Source organism: Mya arenaria, chromosome 12 (assembly GCF_026914265.1).
Source record: "Mya arenaria isolate MELC-2E11 chromosome 12, ASM2691426v1".
In the NCBI taxonomy this organism is placed as follows: Eukaryota; Metazoa; Mollusca; class Bivalvia; order Myida; family Myidae; genus Mya; species Mya arenaria.
The window spans coordinates 6,291,544-6,312,583 of NC_069133.1; the positions used below are offsets into that span (position 1 = coordinate 6,291,544).

At 33.5% G+C, this 21,040-nt stretch overlaps 1 protein-coding gene across 5 annotated transcripts; it reads right to left on the reverse strand.

The window, feature by feature from the left end:
• Positions 1 to 1,265: 1,265 nt before the first annotated feature.
• Positions 1,266 to 19,401, reverse strand: LOC128211496 (proprotein convertase subtilisin/kexin type 4-like). Of its 5 annotated transcripts, XM_052916351.1 has the most exons (12): positions 19,081 to 19,401; positions 14,610 to 14,711; positions 11,783 to 11,826; positions 9,237 to 9,328; positions 8,749 to 8,846; positions 8,424 to 8,610; positions 7,040 to 7,231; positions 6,751 to 6,854; positions 6,414 to 6,520; positions 4,791 to 4,908; positions 3,074 to 3,393; positions 1,266 to 2,474 (listed from the first exon to the last, which is right to left on the reverse strand). In XM_052916351.1, exons 5-12 carry the CDS (start codon positions 8,793 to 8,795, stop codon positions 2,110 to 2,112), a joined length of 1,440 nt encoding a protein of 479 aa, XP_052772311.1. In that variant the 5' UTR covers positions 8,796 to 8,846; positions 9,237 to 9,328; positions 11,783 to 11,826; positions 14,610 to 14,711; positions 19,081 to 19,401; the 3' UTR covers positions 1,266 to 2,109. The 5 variants fall into 5 exon arrangements, 4 of the variants coding, with proteins under 4 accessions (XP_052772311.1, XP_052772310.1, XP_052772313.1 ...); XR_008257295.1 differs by lacking the exon at positions 11,783 to 11,826 and having other exon boundaries at positions 3,074 to 3,274; XM_052916350.1 differs by lacking the exon at positions 11,783 to 11,826.
• Between the last annotated feature and the right edge of the window lie 1,639 nt (positions 19,402 to 21,040).

Sequence of the window (21,040 nt, forward strand, 5' to 3'; positions counted from 1 at the left end):
TTATTGATAAATGTTAAAGGTTATAACTAAAAAGATCGTTCCGCAAAGCTAGATAAAACATGTATTTTTAAACGTTCTGGTTATTGACCTTCCACACCCACTTTTGCATCGCTGCAGGTCCTTAAAGTTATGATTCATTGTTGTTATAATTATATCAATATCTTTAGTTCTCACTATTCGAGTCGAATCTTAATTGGAATAAAACTTTCGCGATGCTAATTGCAAGCATATTGGCAGCACTTGTACAGTTCCGTGGAATGGAGTCTTTCCAGTCGTCTGACGCAACATATCAATACATCTGTTGTATCCTGGATGAAAGGGTACCATTTCCTTATGAAAGTACGTTTTTGGCGGTGGAGACTTGCTGTGCGCTGGCTCATATGGGGCGATGGCGATTTACCTAAAGTCGTTATTCGTTACTTCGTGTATAACTAGCTTAAGAAGGCCTGGGCCACCCAATACTGATGTTACCATGATATATCTCCTGATGGATTTTAATCTGCAAAGGGATGCGTTTTATGCATTCAGCGCAGTTGACCCTTGACGACAGATTATCCATATACCATCTGTCAAGCAAACATTTAAGCTCCACCAATCACCCACAATAGCATTATGTATGAAAAAATGTATTTTATTATGAAAGGCATGTGCTTTTTTCAGTTTACTGTTTGTATTTCGTAATTAGTTGTTGGTTTCGATCCTTCATTGATTTCATGGTATGTCGTTAATTGAGTCAAATCCAGTATGTCATATCAGATCGATTGATAAAAAAACAATATGTCGCCAGAACAAAGCGAACATCCGCCAGGCATCAAAATCAATCAGTGTCTGCGTGCCCTGTCTCTTATACAGGTATCCGTCGATAATGATAATACAGGATACATGGCCGTATTATTGTTGACGTGTATTTACATTATTTCAGACGAAATGTTTATTATTTATTTCAAGCACAATGTTTTCAAATTATACTTGAATACATGTTTAGAAATGGGCAATGTTACGTACCACACGTTACGTTTCGTATGCACGTTTCAAGCTAGTAACTGTTTAACCTTTTTAACCGTTAAAACTTTAAATGTTTTACGATTGCAAAGTAATCTCAGCACATCGTCACAATAATGTAAAATTTATATGTGTTATTTTGATGCACTTATTAGAGTCTGATATTAAGGCAAAGTTACTTTCAAATGTTATTCACTAGAGAGTTATAGAATGTTCCATTAATGCATACGTTCCTTTTGGCCTTTATATTCAGTCTGGAAAGATAATTTGTACATGTTTTATTTGAAATTTGTCAAGTTTCATCAGTCATAAATATGAAAAGTTTACATTATTGTTTCGTGACTTTGATGTTTTCATTACCGTCACGATATTGATCATGGCGTGGTTCATTTCGGTAAAAAAGTCCGAATGAATGCATTTTGTCTATTTGTTACTGAATACATCATGTTAACAGTTATTTCATTTAGTTTCTCAATATAACAAATGGGGATGACTCAGTTATACTTTAGTGGAATAAAACAATAAAAAACAATTAAAAAAAATTAAAAAAAATGATCAAGCTTACTAGATACTAAATCGTCACATTACAACAATTGGAAACATAATAATAATAAAAAGCATTATGCAATTATACCATTTAGTATCCCTCATGAAATACACACAAACGAGCCGAAGTGATTCAAAATCAAAAAGGATTCAAAGCATGACGGAAACTAAACTGTATAAGCACAGTAAACTTTTGATGATGGACCATTGGGTCATTTACAATGCTAATTTTTAACAACGTTTACTGTCTGGTTGCAGAAATTATGTTCTCTTGCTTAAGACATGTTTGATGAAAATGGTAAGAGTTCTCACAGGGCTGATACCGCAAAGACGTATAAGTTATGTGACACACACACACACACACCTTTCTGGTGAGTTCGGCCACCTTACACGCGGTCCACGTTATGGTTTGAAGAACAAAAGCGTTTGACTTTTTACAGTTGTTTTACCGAAGGTGGTTGTACAGCTAAGCGTTAAACAAAATTCCACTCTCTTTTTCTTCCCCTTCTTTTTAGATTAAGTGTTCCCGATTAACAGACTCATTCAATAAGGCTTCATCGCTTAAAATTGGTTGTGGGGAGGACTAAAAATCAGCCCAGAGTCATTTTGCGATATATGTTGCCAAAGTCGTTTTCGAACTCCCCATGCATACAGAAAGAGCACGACAATGGTAATACCGATTCCTAGTATAATCCATAGCCCTGGATAAGAGTTGTAATTATTTATAACGTTATTTATATTATTTGTTACAAAATTCTTTGTGATAATGTTTTTGTTTTCAACATGTTTTCCATCCGTGGCGACTGAAGGAAGTTTATTTCTGTCGTCATCTGGAAATGTGTCCGCATTGCAATGCTGCTGTGCATTAGCTTTCTCCACCGTACCATGTATTGTTAAACGTGCTTTAGTGACATGACATCCATATGCTGAAACACCATACGAAATAGTATCTAAAATATGTGTCGTTTTTCTGTTTGTACATTTTTATTTTAATACATGTTAAATAGTTTAATGCCATAAGCCTTAACAACCTTTTTTACTCGAGTTTCCATGAAAAAAACACACCCCATAATGTACAATCCTTGAAAACAAAGCCTTTCGCACAACAGACATTATACCCTCTTTTTCAAAAATAATAATGATCATATTTCATATATTTCTTGTTCAAACATACATTTTGGTAAACGTCAAACATGTAACGATGTTTACACTGCACCCTCGTTCAAATATTTTAGGAGTGTCAAAAAGTGCATAGTACAATTTATTCGTTTTATTTATACGTGTACATTTACATTAATTCGACAAGTGAACAGTTCATCTGACAACATTATACAATGGAAACTACAAGAACAAGCCCATTAGCCAAATAGTTAACAAATATCCTTGAGGTAAAAGGCTAAGGCCTACTATCCGAGAGACACGTACAAAAGCACATTAGGTTCGCATACGTACCAAATATTCATTTAAAATGTTGGTATAACGGCATAAAACAGATCAACAATTGAAAATCAGTAAAACCATTTACCTGGAAAAGGATGGGACATTGGCAAGTTGCAACCAATGTAAATATGCCAGCGCCCTACACTGTTTTCTCCCCAGAAGTGGTTGGACCGAAATGTAGTGTTAACACGTTTTTCTTTATCCCCATTTGCAACAGGTTTAATTTCTGCTAAAGTTGATTTAGTCCCACTAGGCGATTTAGCCCACAGTTTCATGTGATGTTGTTCTGAATAAACGAATTCAATTTCAAAGCTAACTTCTTCCATCTTTTCTATGCAAGGTGCCGGGTCGCAGAAAGTATTGTCGTACAATACTCGAAGGTACCAGTGTAAATCTTTGAGGTGACTGTGACAGAAATATTTCGGGAAAAGTCATTGTTGTCTTAAGAAACGAAGACAACGGTTATTCAGACTTTTCGCAAAAATTGGCATTCAGATTATATTGACCTAAATTTCGACATTGAATAGACTGTGAGCCACTAAAACCCTAAATTAAATTATGTACAGTATGACTTTCTGAAAGCATATCATTTACCGTTTGCTGCCAATTGGTGAGAGGGGATTTAAGTATCAGTCTTGTTTGAAATAGCAATTGGTATTTCCATGAGATATGTCTTTATTCAAGTTAATAATGAAAAATGAAAGTTCTATTACATATTGAACTGATTTCAAGTAACACAAAGAATGAGCTTTCCGTTACCTAATATATGCTACCTTCAATGTCTGTTTTCTGTTGAAATTACACTGGTTTGTGAAAAAAGGCTTTTAGTTTGCATTTTATGTCTGAACGTTAACACCTATGAATAAAGTTCAAGAATATTAGTATATGTCATATGCATGATTAAAAATACATAAAAAATGTTGTTTTAAAATGAAATTGTCTATTTTTTAAATTTAATATAAAAACCTGTTCCTGCAATGTTAATTGTGTTACTTCTTAGTATATGATGCTTTTTTCTGTAAATACTGATATATTCATATATGTCAAGCAATAAATAATATTTGGTTTATGTGAAAGTAGCTTTCGGGATTGCGTAAAAACTGTATGTTTTGTTCGTTATTTTCTATAACCCTATTGTAAATAATGAAAAAAAGAGTTTTGTGTTCAAACATGCTTTTTATCTATACTTTCAACGATGAAGATATCAATTATGCAACGCATTTACCTAGTATATGTGTATTTATTTTTATAAACATGACACGGAATTCTGGATCTAATACCCGTTATATTATACAAAATTTTACTCAAATGAAACTTATTTTAATAGAAAAAAAACAACAAAGAGTGTGATATGCCGACGTTGATCTAACTTATGGAGTCACATAATTATTAAGTATAATATCGCGTTTGACATATTTCACTAAAATTCAGTTTTAATTGTAAATTATGGGGTGTTATTTAAATAAGTTAAAATGTAATACCATGACGTTTTTTATTTAATCGTTGAAATAATTATATCAAATGTTATACAATTGTTTGTGTTTACGACAATATGTTACTTTATAATGGTTTATCACTAATTCAATTGGATGCATGCAATATAAACCCTGTTCTACCTAAATCGAGCATATTCTCGTTTTAAATTACATTAAAAGGGAAATCACTTTTGTCTCAAACCTTGTTTCGGGGTTCTTTTGATAAAATTATGCATTTTTCACATTTTAATTTTGTCTTTCATTAGTGACTTGCCTTAAATAACATCCCCAAATACTCACATAATTGAAATCTTATAGAATACTTACTATGAATCTTTCGAAAATATAAGTGTTGATTTGCACAACGGTGCTAACTGATTCCAGCGCCTTCCCAGTAATACCATCTTTGAACTGTCAGGCAGCCCGAATCCCAACCTCGGATGATCTGATAAAAATAATGAAATCATGCATGAAAAGACGCCATTTTACATGTTTTATACATTTATAGTGAATTAACGTTTGACATGATGTCACAAAAGAATAGCGTTGAAAGTATGCGCCCTTTATATTGACATTTTATATAATTTTATTTAACGCTGTAAATAATCAAATTAGTATTTTTGATAGAAGTAGCATATCACGCACGTTGCTTTCAAATTGAATACGAAATCTATAAACAGAGTGGAATTAGTAGCCCTAGCAAGACGTAAGCAACGTGATACGACAATATTTAGGGATACATCAGGTAAGACTTTACATGATATTTTTTTAGAGATGCAAACTTTTTCCCAAATAAGATTTACCACAATTCAATAAATTGTTTTGATTTACCAAAAAGGATTAATAAAATATCGAAAAAAACAATGGTTTTTATGAAGAATACCGTGCATAATTTCAAAGGAAGGTGAAGCATAAAGGTATATCTTTCGTATGGGTCGAGAGTTGATCATTATAAATCTTTTCGCACCGACCAATCATTTAATATGTGTGCCTTTTTAGCCATTAAATAAGATGTTTTAATTTAGTATTTATTAATTCCGTATAATCCATTCAGGGCAAATGATAGCAAGAACTTGTATCGTCGGGTTTAGACATGGCTAGTAAAGTGGAGTCGTTCATCGTCACAATACGTTTCTGTTTATCACATAATTACGGTACAAAGTAATCACAAATCAACCAATAGGAAGACATTAAAGAGTAAAATCACAAAAAATTGTACATACACTGTCTGTTACTTATAATATTTGACTAAGAATGCTAAATGTCTACACTGTGATAAGAAAAATTCATAGAGCGCATGTCAATGCCACAACTATATCCAGTACAACGAAAGGCTTTAGGTATCTGCGTTCTAAAATCTGTACTCAGCACATAGCCACTGCGAATTTGAAGGAGAAATTCTAATTAGATTATTTTTCATTTGTAAGTAATTTTAAGCATTTTGTTATTTGACGTGTACATACCAAGTCTTAAAATAGTTTTGTTCATACTTACATTTTCCCATGAGCTATCAACCACCCATAGCTAATATTTTAAAGCCATGCGCCACAACTGCGTTGATGTCTGTAGACCTGGACATAGCTTTACCCGATATAGTGATACTTCATTGTGTCAAATTTATTTTATTTATAACACAAACAAATAAAACTGTTACTACTTCCTGTGCAAAATGCATTGTTTATGGCTTACTTGGATAACTGTACCCGGTGAGAAGTGATCCACCGTGATAAAACTCGTTCACTAAACTTGATAAAAACTACTGTACAGTTAAAAACCACGAAATAGTTTAACGACGTTCATTCATTCCCCGTATAGAATCGATAAGTACTTTCGTGTTTCTTATTTAAAAGTAAACCCGTAAAGTTAATTGAATGAGTGGTTTACATGTTATGATGACATTAACCTCTCCGTAACAATCCCTAAAAATGCAGTTATCTGTAAAAAACGTACAATATTTTCCAGCTGTGTTTGGCACGAATTCAGGTGATGCTTCTAACCAAAGATGGCTACTGGAATCAATTAAGATATGTTTCACGTCTCTGACAGATAAGCGAGGGCTGAAAAAATAATTCACATTGAGAGGTGATGATACACGGTTGGTGTAGGGTTATGGTAAAAATCTGAAAACAGAAAAAAGAAAAGAGAAAAGAAACTTGGTCGACTGGTAATTATCAACTTTACACATGCACCTATGTCGGGGATGTAATAAAACCAGGGACCATGCCTTAGGGAGAGGCAAAATACAAGTGTCTGCCATCACGCAAAGCGGACATTTCATGTAACTTACTTTGCCTCTAACAAAAGAGCAATCATTCCAGAAACAATTGCAGTTGCAGCAGATTCACCGCCGAAAGTTGTGTCACACCTTTTGTCGTTGTGTCCAACTGTTATCTAAAAGCAAAAAAGAAAATAATAATGCAAACAAACGTGTTTAGTCTAGCTGGTTTCCAGTCTAACAAACTTATTTTATTTATGCGTTCTAGGGTTTGCCTAACAAAGTTTTCGATGGGTTATATTTCCCAGGCATGAAAACCAACAGAATGATGTAAACATTTGTTCCAAATAGAGAAAAATACCATTCTTTGGTCGTTTCTTTTTCTTCCGTTGCAAAACACAGACACGAGTGCTGCAGCATTGACCGCGCTTCTATCATCAACGGTACCATTGACAGCTAAACAGGCGACGGTTATGCTCCCAATGTGATTTGCAAATCCAGATCCAGGTTGACCAGCAGGAAATACGTACAATGTCCCGAGTCTTTGCCGACCCTGACATGAGATATGTAAACTCATTAAATGTTTAAAAACACTTTTTATTAAATGGCGTTTTAGAATTACTAGTCTCAGTTTGTGAAGACGTTACTGTGAACACATCTCACTCAAGACGACTGCCAGATGTACCTTTAGTTTTTGGTTTAAAATATAAAACCAGATACAGCAGGCTTTAACACACCGTGACATACACACGGATGTATAAGTTGGGTTGTGCATAATATCATAGCTGTCAAGACCCGATTTTTGTTACATAACCAGGTCATAACTAAATTGTGATCATTTTCTGATTATTTCCCTTTGACCATGCGTGATTGGTGCAGGTATATTGACCTGTGTAATCTATTGTGGTCATTGGGTGTGACCAATTGTTTGCAGTTTTAGAGGAAGTTTCAGAAGTCATTGTAAACCTGTCTAAACAGACTAACATTGGCAAGAGAGAGATAAAGAAAGAAGCATGGAGTAAGACTTCTTGATCAACAATCGGTATGTGAAATCTATTGTTTCTGTATAAGTATTGTCTGTTTATAGTTGTCTATGTATTTTAGCAATGATCGCGGCTACTTGATTTTCTCAGCTAAACTATTCAATCAGTCCTTAGGACTTACATTCAATTAGGAGGCATTACCTTATTAACTATACACATGAGTACTTCGTGTTATACTACTCAGATATCTTTACTTCGTTAAAAAGTAGAGGTGTGATCGACTTTTTGTTACTTTTAACACTATGTTATTAGGATTAGGATAACAGTCTAGCACCTAGAACCTAGACCCGACAAGTTAGGAAACATATACAAAGTGAGATTGCCTTTCCAAAGAACAAATGCCCGTTTTAGGTCAGTGGTTATAGCGGTAAAAGCTTACCAAATATCAAACTAAAGTGGATCGAGAAGAACTACAATTAAACAAAAAAATTAGAAGCGCTTAAAATGCGTTCGCATTGGTTCGTGATTCTTGTAAAAAGTGTGACTCTCATGCTGAACACGCGAGACTTGGCAGATATCTAGAACTTCTATTGATTTATCCAACATTATTTTTGGTAGCCTGTCTGCATGTTTCGTCAATGTCACATACCTTTTATATTCATATTAAAACTTTTCAGTGACATATAATACTCTTTAGCACAAATTGATGAACGGTAATGGTTTAAAATAAAATATACGGGAAAAACTAATCGTTTTTAATACTTCTCTAACTCCTTCGGTCAAAACGTCTTCTTCATAGAAGTTTAATTTCTTAAACGGTATTGTTGCAGCCCAACTATTAGAAAATATATGGATCGCGTCACGTCTATATGCTAAAGCTCTTGAAAAAATGGCAGAATCTATCATTGGAAACTTCATATGTTTTCTTTGACCTTCGCAATTTGTAAATCTGAAAAGAAGATGGTTGCACATTTTGTACATATAGCCAGTTTATATATTTTTTTCTTTTAAGACGTATTCTACATCTGTATAAACTGTTACAGAGACGTGAAACGTGTTTGGCATGTTTGACATATTTACCACATACCTGCCACCTTTGATTCGTGTGCAACGCCGACTCCACAAAAAACGCATTCATCTACCGTCATTGGGCGAGCTACGAGTCCTGCACACGCAATTGCATGTCTTCAAATGAAAGGGGAAATAACACATTTCAACAAAAAATTAGAAATGAAAGCCTAATTCATTCAAATTTTAAAAGTGCAACGGAAGCTTTCAGCCAATATTGAATAATATTCAGTTGTACAATTAGTTTTAATTATCATTAACACTAGTGCTGTAATGAGAACGATTTATATTGTAAAGTTTTTAAAAGTGTTTTTTTTATCTCTAACCATTAATCGTGACCGAGTGTTTTTAAGAAGTATAAACTGTCTCGAACGATATTCAACATGTGAAACGTTTAATTTATTTTGGGAATGATGAGAACTGCGTATTTTTAAGACGTTTGTCTGTTTATATGTAATAGAATGTTTGGTAGCCGAGTTCACCAGGTAATAGAAGTTCAGTGCTTACCCTGTTATCAACGAACTTTCTAATATATTTGGAAAAACGGAATGGCTTGTCTGTGTGATATTATCCACAAAGTTGTAAGACAAATCAAATTTCTGAAAGAAGTAACAAGCCTTGCTTAAGAAAAAAATGATAATAATAGTTTAAACCTGTTCTTTAACTCTGTTTTGTATCACCAGTGGACTCAAGAGTATCAATATTTACGTTCTTCACGTTCAGTTAGTTCAATTCAAAGAAAGTAACTATATCACAAAAGGATTAAGCTAATAATGCTCGCATTGATGCCGACGTCTGTAACTCCCACAACAATTCCACGTCCACTCGCATTATGTTCAATCCATGATTGGTCAATTCCAAGCGATTGGTCAAAATAGGGTGGGCAAAGGTGCATGAAATTCTGAATAAAGGCTGATAATATGATCAACAATAAACACACACGTGTGGTGTACTGGTTAATTTTAGTTTAAACTATTTCTTACATCTCGATTGTTACCGGAATAAAGATGGCCGACCGGACATAAACAAACGCTCGATTCCCAGCTCATTTCGTTGATTTTAAATAAAATTGAAACTATGTGGATAGAAATCTGTTCCATTACATCCATATCCACAAAAGACAGGAATACAGAGGTACGAAAACGCCGATAACCACCGTGTGACCAACTTTATTTGAACTATTCAACGGAACTTATTCCCTAACCTTTATATTCACAGTGTTATATCTAGTATTTATAGGCTAGAAAAACATTAAAACAGTTTGCTTCTGTTCTATGTGGTAAGTGCAATACTGCAGTCTGTGCTTAAACATTCAGAGTAAACATTATTTGAAAAACAACATACTCCAGTATGATTTTTGTGTTCTATATACGTACTTATATAATATAACATATACAGTTCTGTGATTCACATGTCATGTTTATGTGTAATTGTACACACATTTTATAACTGTGACAATGTATATATGTTCTCATTTTAGGCATTTCTCCAGCGAAAGCCAGCAGAGCCAGTGTGACGTAAGAATATATTCCTGAAACCAGCTAAAGACACCAAGAGCAGTGAGGTAATTATAAGGCTGTAAATTATTCGTGTAATAAATATCTACGATTTATTCATCAACAAAGCAGTATAATGTCTTTTGAGTGAAATCAAAATAGTTATAATTGGTTTGTTTATTGTGAAACTTAGAAAAAGAATGGCCCTTACGGAACACCGTCAACCCCCCATATCTCACTCACACAAAACGTTGCTTATTTTTATAGCCTCGCAAAATGGCCATTAATCAGACTTTTAAAAAATGAAATTCTGCTGAAATTCGCATACAATATATAATTCTAATGATTATATAATAAGATATTAATTTCACTTTACTTAAGAATGACACCAGTGGATGACCAAGGTCATATGACAAACATGTGGTCATGGAAACATCACTAAATGAACTCCTTGGACCCGCTAGTGTATATTTTATGTTGTTTATCATTGGTGGTACTGATTATTTGTATCTACGTAAGTATTGACTTCGATGTTAAAAATAATACCATTTATGGTTTAATGAAAATAGAGAATAAAAGTTACACTCCATGTATATTGACGTTACGATCCTGTAAAATTCACATATAATGACTATATGAGTAAGTACTTCTAACACTTAAATTTGACATCGATAATGGGACAGCTTAGTTTTATATTAGTTTAACAGTAGGTATGAAATAGTTAGTAGGTGCTTACAATAATAACTGAAGAGACCATGTTTCATTCTATTGTAAACAGAAACAATGATGAGAATTAAATGGTTTATTTATTGATCACTTTAATGATCTGACAGCTGTTTGTGAAAATTACGTCATTCTATTGAATTATGGGACAGCTGGGTAAAATATACTGCAGGTAAAATATCACCTTTACCTGGTGAATTAACCGCCTTGGTAATTTCTTTTATACAGCGCATTTACCGGCTTGGTAATATTACCACGGAATTTACCGGTGGTTTTATTTCCCGAGGAAATTATTTACCATTGTTTAAACAATTGGCTGCTGGTGTCCATTTTTAGAAGCCATAAGAAGGTATTCCTGGTAGGGATTGAACCCACAACCTCTTGGATGAGTGGTGGACACATATACCACTAGACCACTCTCGCTACTCATGTACTATTTGAAGGTTATATTTACTCTAGAAATGTATCATTAACCAAACTGTTTGAGAACATTTCAAGACAAAATCAACACCACATTATTTATTTTTATTTCCTGACTGTGTCGATCACCATTTTTCGTGTATAAACATTCCAAAAAATAACGTGATCACCGTCTAAACGCACTTGAACTTGTATATTACGTTTGGCTATTTGTTTCACAAATCTTAAACTAAACAATTGGAGTTATCGTGATTCTCTGCTCCTTATAGATTAAACGTAGGTTCATTTGGTACACTGCGGTACATACCAAAATTAATACTTGTAAAAAGCCACTACGGTGAAACTTAGAAGATATAACAATCAAAGTTTTACAAACTCGGATTATAATATAATCTTAGTGTATGGAATACGTACGCGTGCATTGCCTTGTTCAGTCCGGTGAACATCGCTGCCATATGCTGAAAAGTGTGGCTTTGATCTAGCTTTTCTATCTAAATGAGTCAAAATATTGGGCTTACAAGTAAGGTGGGATCGTTTTAAAATTTTAAAAGCTGGTCTGTGTATCTGAGCACAAAGACACACCACACCAAAACTGCAAAAATCACATGCACATATTTGAAAATAGAATAGTTTATCTTGGTGAAAGCGTATTAAATTAGTAATGCATGTACATACGTGTTTTTTCATTGAGTATGTATTGCCATGTTTGCTTTAATGTTTCTTTGTGGGTATTGTCTAAAAACGACTTTTAAGCTGTAGGCCGCAGGTCTACATACTTTAGTACCGCAACTCGAAATTAGGTATCGTCAGATCTACTTTTAGACATGAAATACTTAAATGATAAATTGCCGGGGTTACAAAACTGGACGTATTGTGCTATGAGATTTCATGATACAAATTAAAAGATCACTTTATTTAAATAAGTTTAAAAGATTGCAACGTTAAAGTGAATTTGAAAGCAAGCCGAAGAATATTGGTGAGAAAACGAGGGAAATAGGTAAAATACGTAATTGCGAAGAAAATTGAAATGTGTTCTCTTACATTTTCAGCCAATATCGAGTACTATTTAACTCATTTTATACTAGCAATTAATTTAAGAGATGAAAGCAATATTCATATAACCTAGTACATATTGGTTTATCAGTGACTGTTTATAAACTTGCTAATAGTATGTAAAAAATCATCAATTACATTACTTATTCTTATGTAATGACAGGCACTTATCGGTTACAATTTGGGGCCACTCAAACGTCTTTTTGGATTCCATTTGTATTGCGTATGAACAGAAATATCAGGCTTATCTTCTTTCAACGCTTTAAGCGCTTTCATTTTAATTTGGTGTTAAGTCTTACTGGCATAGTCGTCTTTATTATAGTTTATGCATCGAACTTAGTTATCGTTTACTTCTTACTTCTTATTATCACTGAATAGAAAATATTCTTACCTGCCATATTTAGGTCGTTAAAGAAAACAAATTTTGAATACTGTCTTGGAATATTAAAATAATGCACATGCGTACAAAACAAGATCTGGCCATAAATTACATTGGTACAAAAGCGTACAAACCAGAATCTGGCGATAAATTACAAAAGGATAAATGCGTACAAACCAGGATCTGGCGATTAATTACAACGGCTCAAATTCGTACAGACCAGGGTCTCGTCATAAATTACAGAAAAACAATTGAGTACAAACCAAAATCTAGCAATGAAACAGAGTAAAGCAATGTACAAACCAGGATCAGACTCTTAATTACTACAGTACAAATGCGTACAAACCATTATCTGGCAATTAATTACAAAAGCACAAATGCGTTCAAACCAGATTCTGGTCTTAAATTACCGAAATACAAATAAGGACAAACCAAGATCTGGCCATGAAATACAGTTAAAAGGTTTACAAACCAGGATCCGGCAATTAATTACAGAGGTACACATGCGTAAAAGCAGGGTCTGACCATAGATTACTACTGTACAAATGTGCCAAAACCAAGATCTGGCCAAGAAATACATATCAAAAGTGTACCAACCAGGATCTGGCTATAAATTACTACAGTACAAATGCGTACAATTCAGGGTCTGGTCATCAATTTTATAAGTACAAATGAGCACAAACCAAGATCTGGCAATGAAATATAGTAAAAAAGTATACAATCCAGGATCTGGCAATAAATTACAGAAATACACATGCGTAAAAGCAGGATCTGACCATAAATTACTACTGTAAAAATGCGTACAAACCAGGGTCTGGTCATTAATTACGGAAGTACAAATGCGCACAAACCAAGATCTGGCCAAGAAATACATTAAAAAAGTGTACAAACCAGGATCTGGCGATATATTACTACAGTATAAATGCGTACAATCCAGGGTATGGTCATAAATTTCATATGTACATATGCATGTGCGTACAAACCAGGATTAGGTCATGAAATATAACAGTAAACATGCATACAAACCAGGATTGTCAATGATTTTTTAGTTCACATGCGTACAAACCAGGGTCTGCCTATGAATTACATTAGTGTTAATGCGCATAAACCAGGATCTCGCGATAAATAATGTAAATCAACATGTATAAAACTCTTTTTAACATTGAATTTCTATTAGCATAACTTGGAAAGGAGTTATTGACGAAAAATAAGTTCGAAAAGATGTAAAGCAAATTCTCTATAGTAAATACAAGTTTGAGGAGCAAAACTAGAAATAGAAACTATAATAATAGCTGTTAATCATTGACCCTTATTAAAACAAGGCGTTACTTTAAAAACAATCCGTCAGTAATAATGATTTATTATGATATAAAGATATGTTGTCAATACGATCAATTGTATTGTTTGCGCACAATCATGCCGTACGCAATTGGATACTGTCTTTATAACTATCGTATATGACCAGGCACTCTATTTCATTGAAATCTTTCTAAAAGTGTTAGTAATGCGTAAACAATATAATACAATAATGATTTGGAATTCATGATAACACTAAAACTAAACTAAAGACAGATATATAAAACGCAAAAAAAAACTTGACTGATAACGTTTAAGGCATGAATCATGCTAGTGTATATGAACTTGATATCAAGGATAGGTCTTTATTAAAACGTATTTTATGATGAATAGTAACCATTTACAAGATATTTGTCAGCAATATCTATTAACTATAAAAAAAATCATTATGTAAGGGTTAGCTAGTCGGTCAGATTTTATGTAAAAGGGAAGAAAGTAAAAGAAAGTAAATACGTTTTGGTTTGAACGTTGGAGTGCTGCTAGTTCATTCGACGACAGTTGTAGGCGGTTCGGTTCCTCTGTTTTCTTTACGAAAATGAAAAGGTGGCCATTTATCTGAAAATAAAATTAAGTAAATTCATAGCAAAACAAAATCATTACATTTCCATTACCTCATTGAGTAGAGAGTCGTTGCGTTCAAATACATGTTTGTATCATTTACGCGTGTTTTCCTTTCAAATGGAAATATGATAAAGGACAATGTTTGCATATTTTATGAGAACACCAGGGTACAAAACTTCCTCATAAAACACATATTTGAAGTCTGTCTAAGAAGGTTTTATCGATTTGCCGGTGTTCATTTATCTAAGATAAATACATTTTATACTGACACATTTACAATTGATTGGTTAGTTCAAGTAGGACTCAATACAATACATACTTGTATAACAAACATACATATTGAGAAATAAACCTTTAACTTCTAACTAAATAATGCATTTATGAAAAATAATGATTACTGATATCAATATTAAATCCGTGTATTTAATAGCTGAAAATGCAAAAATATTAAATGATTGGTGGGTGCTAAAAGATTTACTTAGATCTACTATTGTTTCAAAAGGTAGAAACACTGTGTTTTCTGCACCTTTTTTAAATTAAACTCGGTATCATTCATAGGTTCCATTGTTTTCGACATCTATTCATCCGTTTTGGTATATTAAAACAATTGTATTAATTGTGGTAAATCTTATTTGGGAGTAAGAGTTCTTCTTTAAGTGACATGGACGCTTTTTAAATTTATCGAATGGAACATCTCGAGTATTGCCAATGATAACCTGTAACCTTGGTTGCAAAATATGTTAATTTATTTTGCTTAAAAATAAATTTTATTATTTTCGCGAGATTGAATTTAAGGTCTGTTGTTCCGTTGCTAAGCAATGGGAACACTCTCGGCATCTATCGGTCAAGTCAATACGGACTGGTTCTCGATATTTGACACTAGTTTAAAGTGCTTTTTTGAATTAAATTAAACCGGTCTATGGAACGGGAATCTTAGTTTGCTAGCGAAATCTCGTGCGGAGAGGACTGGTTCTCGATATTTGACACTAGTTTAAAGTGCTTTTTTTTTAATTAAATTAAACCGGTCTATGTAACGGGAATCTTTCTTTGCTAGCGAAATCTCGTGCGGAGAGGACCGAAATTAAAAAACACGCCCAGCCCACCCAGTCATAAATTGTTTTTCCCCTTTTCCTTTTGTTAAGAATGTACCTGTTATATATGTTTTAAAGTAATTAAGTTTAAATTTTGCCGCTTAGAAATATACTTTCATGTGTTGCTGCTTTCGTATTTTGTATGTTACAGTAGGTATCGCAGCGATGGTTCGAGTCTGGTCCACATGCACGCTATGGCGGATTGATGTTTCTTCAGGGGGCATTCGTTTTGACAGGGAATACCCTAAAACAGTCGGGGAGCAACGGATCACAAATCGCCATCTGAATCTGTCTGGAGTGTCATATTAAAGAGTTCCAGGAATATTCAGATGCTTCTTAACGTTTAACCGCTATATGAACATTGCTTGTGACCATGTTGTTTCGCACCATTAGACTGAATTTCTATCTTGTAGTCGTGGTGATTTTTCATAACTGGAAACTCGTGCGGATGGGAGTTTAGAATGGAACACTTGACTGTTGCCATGGAGAGGCCATGACAGAGTGTCACCCCCACTTCAGTGGAAATGACTTTGGGTATAGATACATTGGACTGGACCAGACTTGTGGACATTATGTACTTTCTTCACATGTTGTAAATGTGCCTTTATTTTGTTTGTGATTTAAGAATATCTAAATATGGAACCATGGACATCGGAAACTGCTTTCGGTTTGAAATGATGAGTTATTTATTAATTTTGTTTAAATAGATGCTTTGTTGCTCAAATGGTTAACCATCGTAATTTGGTTACCGGTAGCTTGCATTTGATGAAGTATTTAGTAAAGTTTGAGGTATATGAGTGCCACTTTCCAAGGTTCCACATACTTTTGTTTTTAGAATACTTAGTCAGTCGTGAAGGCGGGAAAAAATTCGCAAGCCGAGAGTTGGCTAGGCTGTCATCCATTTTAATTTAAAATTGCATACATATATAATTTATGATTTAGATGTATTTGGGCTTGTTGAGACCTTTTACCTTGGCCGAGCACCTCGGTGCTAGTTATCACTCGGTACGGGAATCAACAAGAGGGCTATACATGTGAAATTGGGAATGATAAACTAAAATCAATTAGGATGAATATAGATATAAATAACGTTTATTATCCGTTGCTGGAATAACAAGTTCTTAAGGAGTCTGTTGCATGTCTGTTGCTCAAGGCCGGGAACGTCCTTGTACTTGGCGTCCCGGTGGTTGCGTTGTTGCGTTGCATTGCGTTGCGTTGCCATGAGATTGCGGAGATATATTGCGGATGTTGCATTAGCTGTTGGCAATTGTGGGTTGCATTGTTGCGTTGCGTTGCGTTGCGTTGCGTTGCGTTGCTAGGAGTTTGCGGGTTTTGCAGTTGCTTTTGGCAAAAGGAGCATTTGCACGTAGACCGTAGTTGCTTGGTTGTCGCATTTTGCCTAACAGTCTATTCCAGCACGGGCATATCATAGGACACTATAATATTAATAGAGTACACTTTGAATATACATTTAATATAACGGCTCAGCCTAGCCTCTCTCGGCTTGCCTGGTTCTTTCCCACTCGGACTTCCAGCCGTGTGTCGCTATGACCTATCATGGAGTTCGTTCGTTTTCACGGCCATATTTTGCCAATCCTTTTATTTTTGTTGATAAGATGTTGTACCGATTGCAGTTATTATGTAGCACGGCTATTTTAAGTTTATAATATTTGTTATGCAGAAGTAAAACTTAGGAAATGTCAACGTTGTTTATTTGGTTTCTATTCAACGAACTGGTAAAATAAATATTTGTTAAAATAATAACCAATAGTTAAAGGCCCAGGATTAAATAATTAGAGAAAAAAATAAAAGTGTGTATGTAACTATAATAGAGTCTCAGCTAATAAAATCATGAGGTCCACACGATGCTTTATTAAAAAGAAATGTATGGGATATACCAACGAAATCCCTTACTCTTCAACTGACTCACTGTATGCTAATGAGGTGAAGTAAGTAGGCGGAGCAGAGCGCTCTGCAAACAGTACCGGCGCAGTTGCCGGAAAAGATTGGAGAATTAACTAGAGAAATACTAAACATTTTTATGCAATTTCACATTTTCAGTTGAATTTATTTTTGGTTTCAAGTAAAATATTTTATGAATATAACGATTTTATTTTTTTAAAGTATTCAAATTTGTTGGCATTAATAAAGTCACGTGATATACTAACTTCATAAATACGTTGTACGCGCTAAATTAAGATTATTCTTTCGGTTTGTTGCATTGTGTAATGGAGATAAATGCATTTTTTCTCATTCTTGGGGTCTTAAAATGTCAAAAAGGTTATGAGAAGTCATTTGGATTACGGAAAAACAAGAAAGTTTACTAAAGTTTCACTAAAACATAATGGGACTTTAATGTAGATGCTATCAACTATATTAAAAACTGATGTCAAAAAGGTCTACACGATAAATACATAGAAAATACTGGTAACATTTTAAAAGAAAGAGTGTAAATCTCATTATTTCGATAAAAATAGGACTAAACAAAAAGCTAAACATTGACCGTTCATACATCTTACATTTGTCGTACTTGAGTTACGGTCCTTGGTAGTTCCAAGTGGTAAACATATCATAATTACTGTTTTGTTTTGGAATGGACTTATGATAACATGGTGGCCATCACATCAACGTTCGACAATATCTTAAACATGCACTCTTACTCCCAAATAAGATTTACCACAATTAATATTATTGTTTTAATATTCCAAAAAGGATGAATAAATGTCAAAAACAATTGTTCATATGAAGGAAAATGTGCATTAAACACAGTATGTCTACCTTATGAGACTATAGTTGATCGCAGTAAATTGTTAAGCATTCACCAATCATTTGATATGTTTGCGTTTTCAGCTATTTAATACAGGGTTACAATCTTGTTATCAGTAATTCATACTTTCCATAAATGTATTATTTAGTAAGAAGTTTAAGATTTATTAGTCAAAATTTATGCTTGCTATACATGTGTACGTGTTGATTTTGAATAAGAGTGTCACTTTAAGATCACATAGAGTGTCAGAAATAAAATAAAGCATTTAACCTGTAACTCTAAATAAGACTAGAGTGATAATTCAAAAAAGGGTTTTCAATATTAATTTAAAAAATCATAGCAACCGAGAAAACATGATTCGAAAAATCGGTATTACGATATGATCGTTGATATGATGGCTCCATATCTCCAGACTTTTCTTATCGATTTTAGTAGTAGCCTTATGTGATCCTTAGCAAATACTGGGTAGTTGATTATGTATGGTAAAATAATTCATTTAGCTTACCTTGCTTTCAAAGTAGAACAAATACTTTCCCAGCGATTGTTTTATTTCATTTAAAAATGTTTCATCCGATCGAATAACAATCCGGATCTTTTCGTTATCAGAAAGTTGTTTTGTTTCAACAACGAAGCACAAAACTATCAAAATTATAATTGCCCTCGCCACGTTTGAATATCCACAAAGTACGACGCAGAACAACACTGCTATTTGCGTTAATTAATAATACTAAAGTTTAAATCAAAGAATTGTACAAAGCTAGTCTTATTAATAAATCCGTTTTGAAATTGCGTTACGACGAAGCTTTTACAATCATGTTTACGCTGTTGAAAGTATGTATGACTAACTTCTCGGGTTTACCAGATAAAGGCAGGTGCTGTAAATCTTCGTTTGTATTAACATGCATCGAATGAAATGAATGTAATGCACGATTTAAACCTTGTGATAATTCATGCTGTCCCTGTGTTTGCTATCTATCTTAAATCACATCATGTATTATAAAACATAGACCATTGTCATTCAAACAACTTGTCATGAATAATTGCAATGATAAAAGTTATGCATTGCATTACTTGATTGTAAGGGTTAATAATACGCAGTGGTATCCTAAGGTGTCGATTGAACCATGCTGGCTCAAACGCCATGCAAGTACAGGTACCTTGTTTGTTTTGTATGAAAATTAATATCAGCAAGAGCACCGCGGAGTGACCTTCAAACGCTCGCCTGTTACATTTTTGTCGAATAAAGGTCATAACTGAACAAATATCAAAATCATGGGTCTTGCTAAACATGTGCGTTTTATTTCAGCAAACATGAATATCTAGTTCAATTTTGATAGTTCTTCACTACTGATCAGGGTTTTAATTATTTATTTATAGAGAATGTTTGCAAATTATGAGTTTAATATATACATTTGAATGTTTAAGATTGTATTTACACATTCCACGTTTTTCATTTGATTGTTAGCATTTTAAATTAACTGCTTAACTATTTTTTCATGATGCAATATATGAAAAATGTTCCTGATATAATCTTTACTATTTTCTTTAAAATGTATTGGAAGTAGTCTGTTTTCCTTGTTATCGCTTTTTTCTATGTGTGTTTCTGACTTTTGCCTCTATTTCTATGTATAGTTTAAAGCTGCTTTCATCTTTTAAATCTTTTGAAAAGGCAGCAATCAGTCTATCATTGTATACATATGATTTTAATATTACAAGCAGAATGATTCATTTTGAGCTTGTGTTTTTATTGTTATGTAGCATCGATTGTTAGCAATCATTCATTTATTAGCTTGTGTTACGGCATATATCATTATAGTAGTATGTAGTATCGATTATTAGCAATCATTAATTGGTTTGCTATCATTATCTTTCATTATATTGTTATAAACTAGTGAGTGTGATTTTCACAGACAGAATTATCTATTATTAGCTATTAACAAGTTATCATGTTTATTTAGTATTTGATTTTAATACTTTATCATTGTATTTTTATACTGGTTATTGTGGTTTTCATAAGCAGATGCATTCATTATTGACTTGTCTGTTTTTCAAAGAAAAAACACATGGTTTTGTGATAGGATTTGTGTCGCCATCGGCGTTGTCGTCTGCATTGCAAATAATATAACGTTTGCATTAACGCAAAAGTCGTCCGAGAGTTTCAAATGAATATTGGAAATATGCAATGGTTGCAATTTTGTAAATCCAAATCTGTCATTCAATTTTTGATAGCGTTACTTACAACTTTCGCGAAAAGAAATTTAATTTCTCACGTATGTTTTAGTAATCTAAAAACTGTTTAATGTGCTGTGTTTGCATTTTTACAACATGTACGTTACTTAGACGTGTTTATAAGTTTATGTGCGTTTCTCTTGCATGTTGCGTTTTATCATTTTTATCCAATGTTTATTATGATATGAGCAGGCTTATTATGGTATGTGGGTGTTTTATTATGAACAGTCTTCGTT

Coding starts and splice junctions, on each gene's coding strand:
- LOC128211496 (XM_052916353.1), bottom strand. CDS start 8,795: ATGCGTTTTTTGTGGAGTCGGCGTTGCACACGAATCAAAGGTGGCAG. Junction 7,232..8,423: donor TGACCGAAGGAGTTAGAGAA/GTATTAAAAACG, acceptor ATCTCATGTCAG/GGTCGGCAAAGACTCGGGAC. Junction 6,521..6,750: donor GCTCTTTTGTTAGAGGCAAA/GTAAGTTACATG, acceptor TTATTTTTTCAG/CCCTCGCTTATCTGTCAGAG.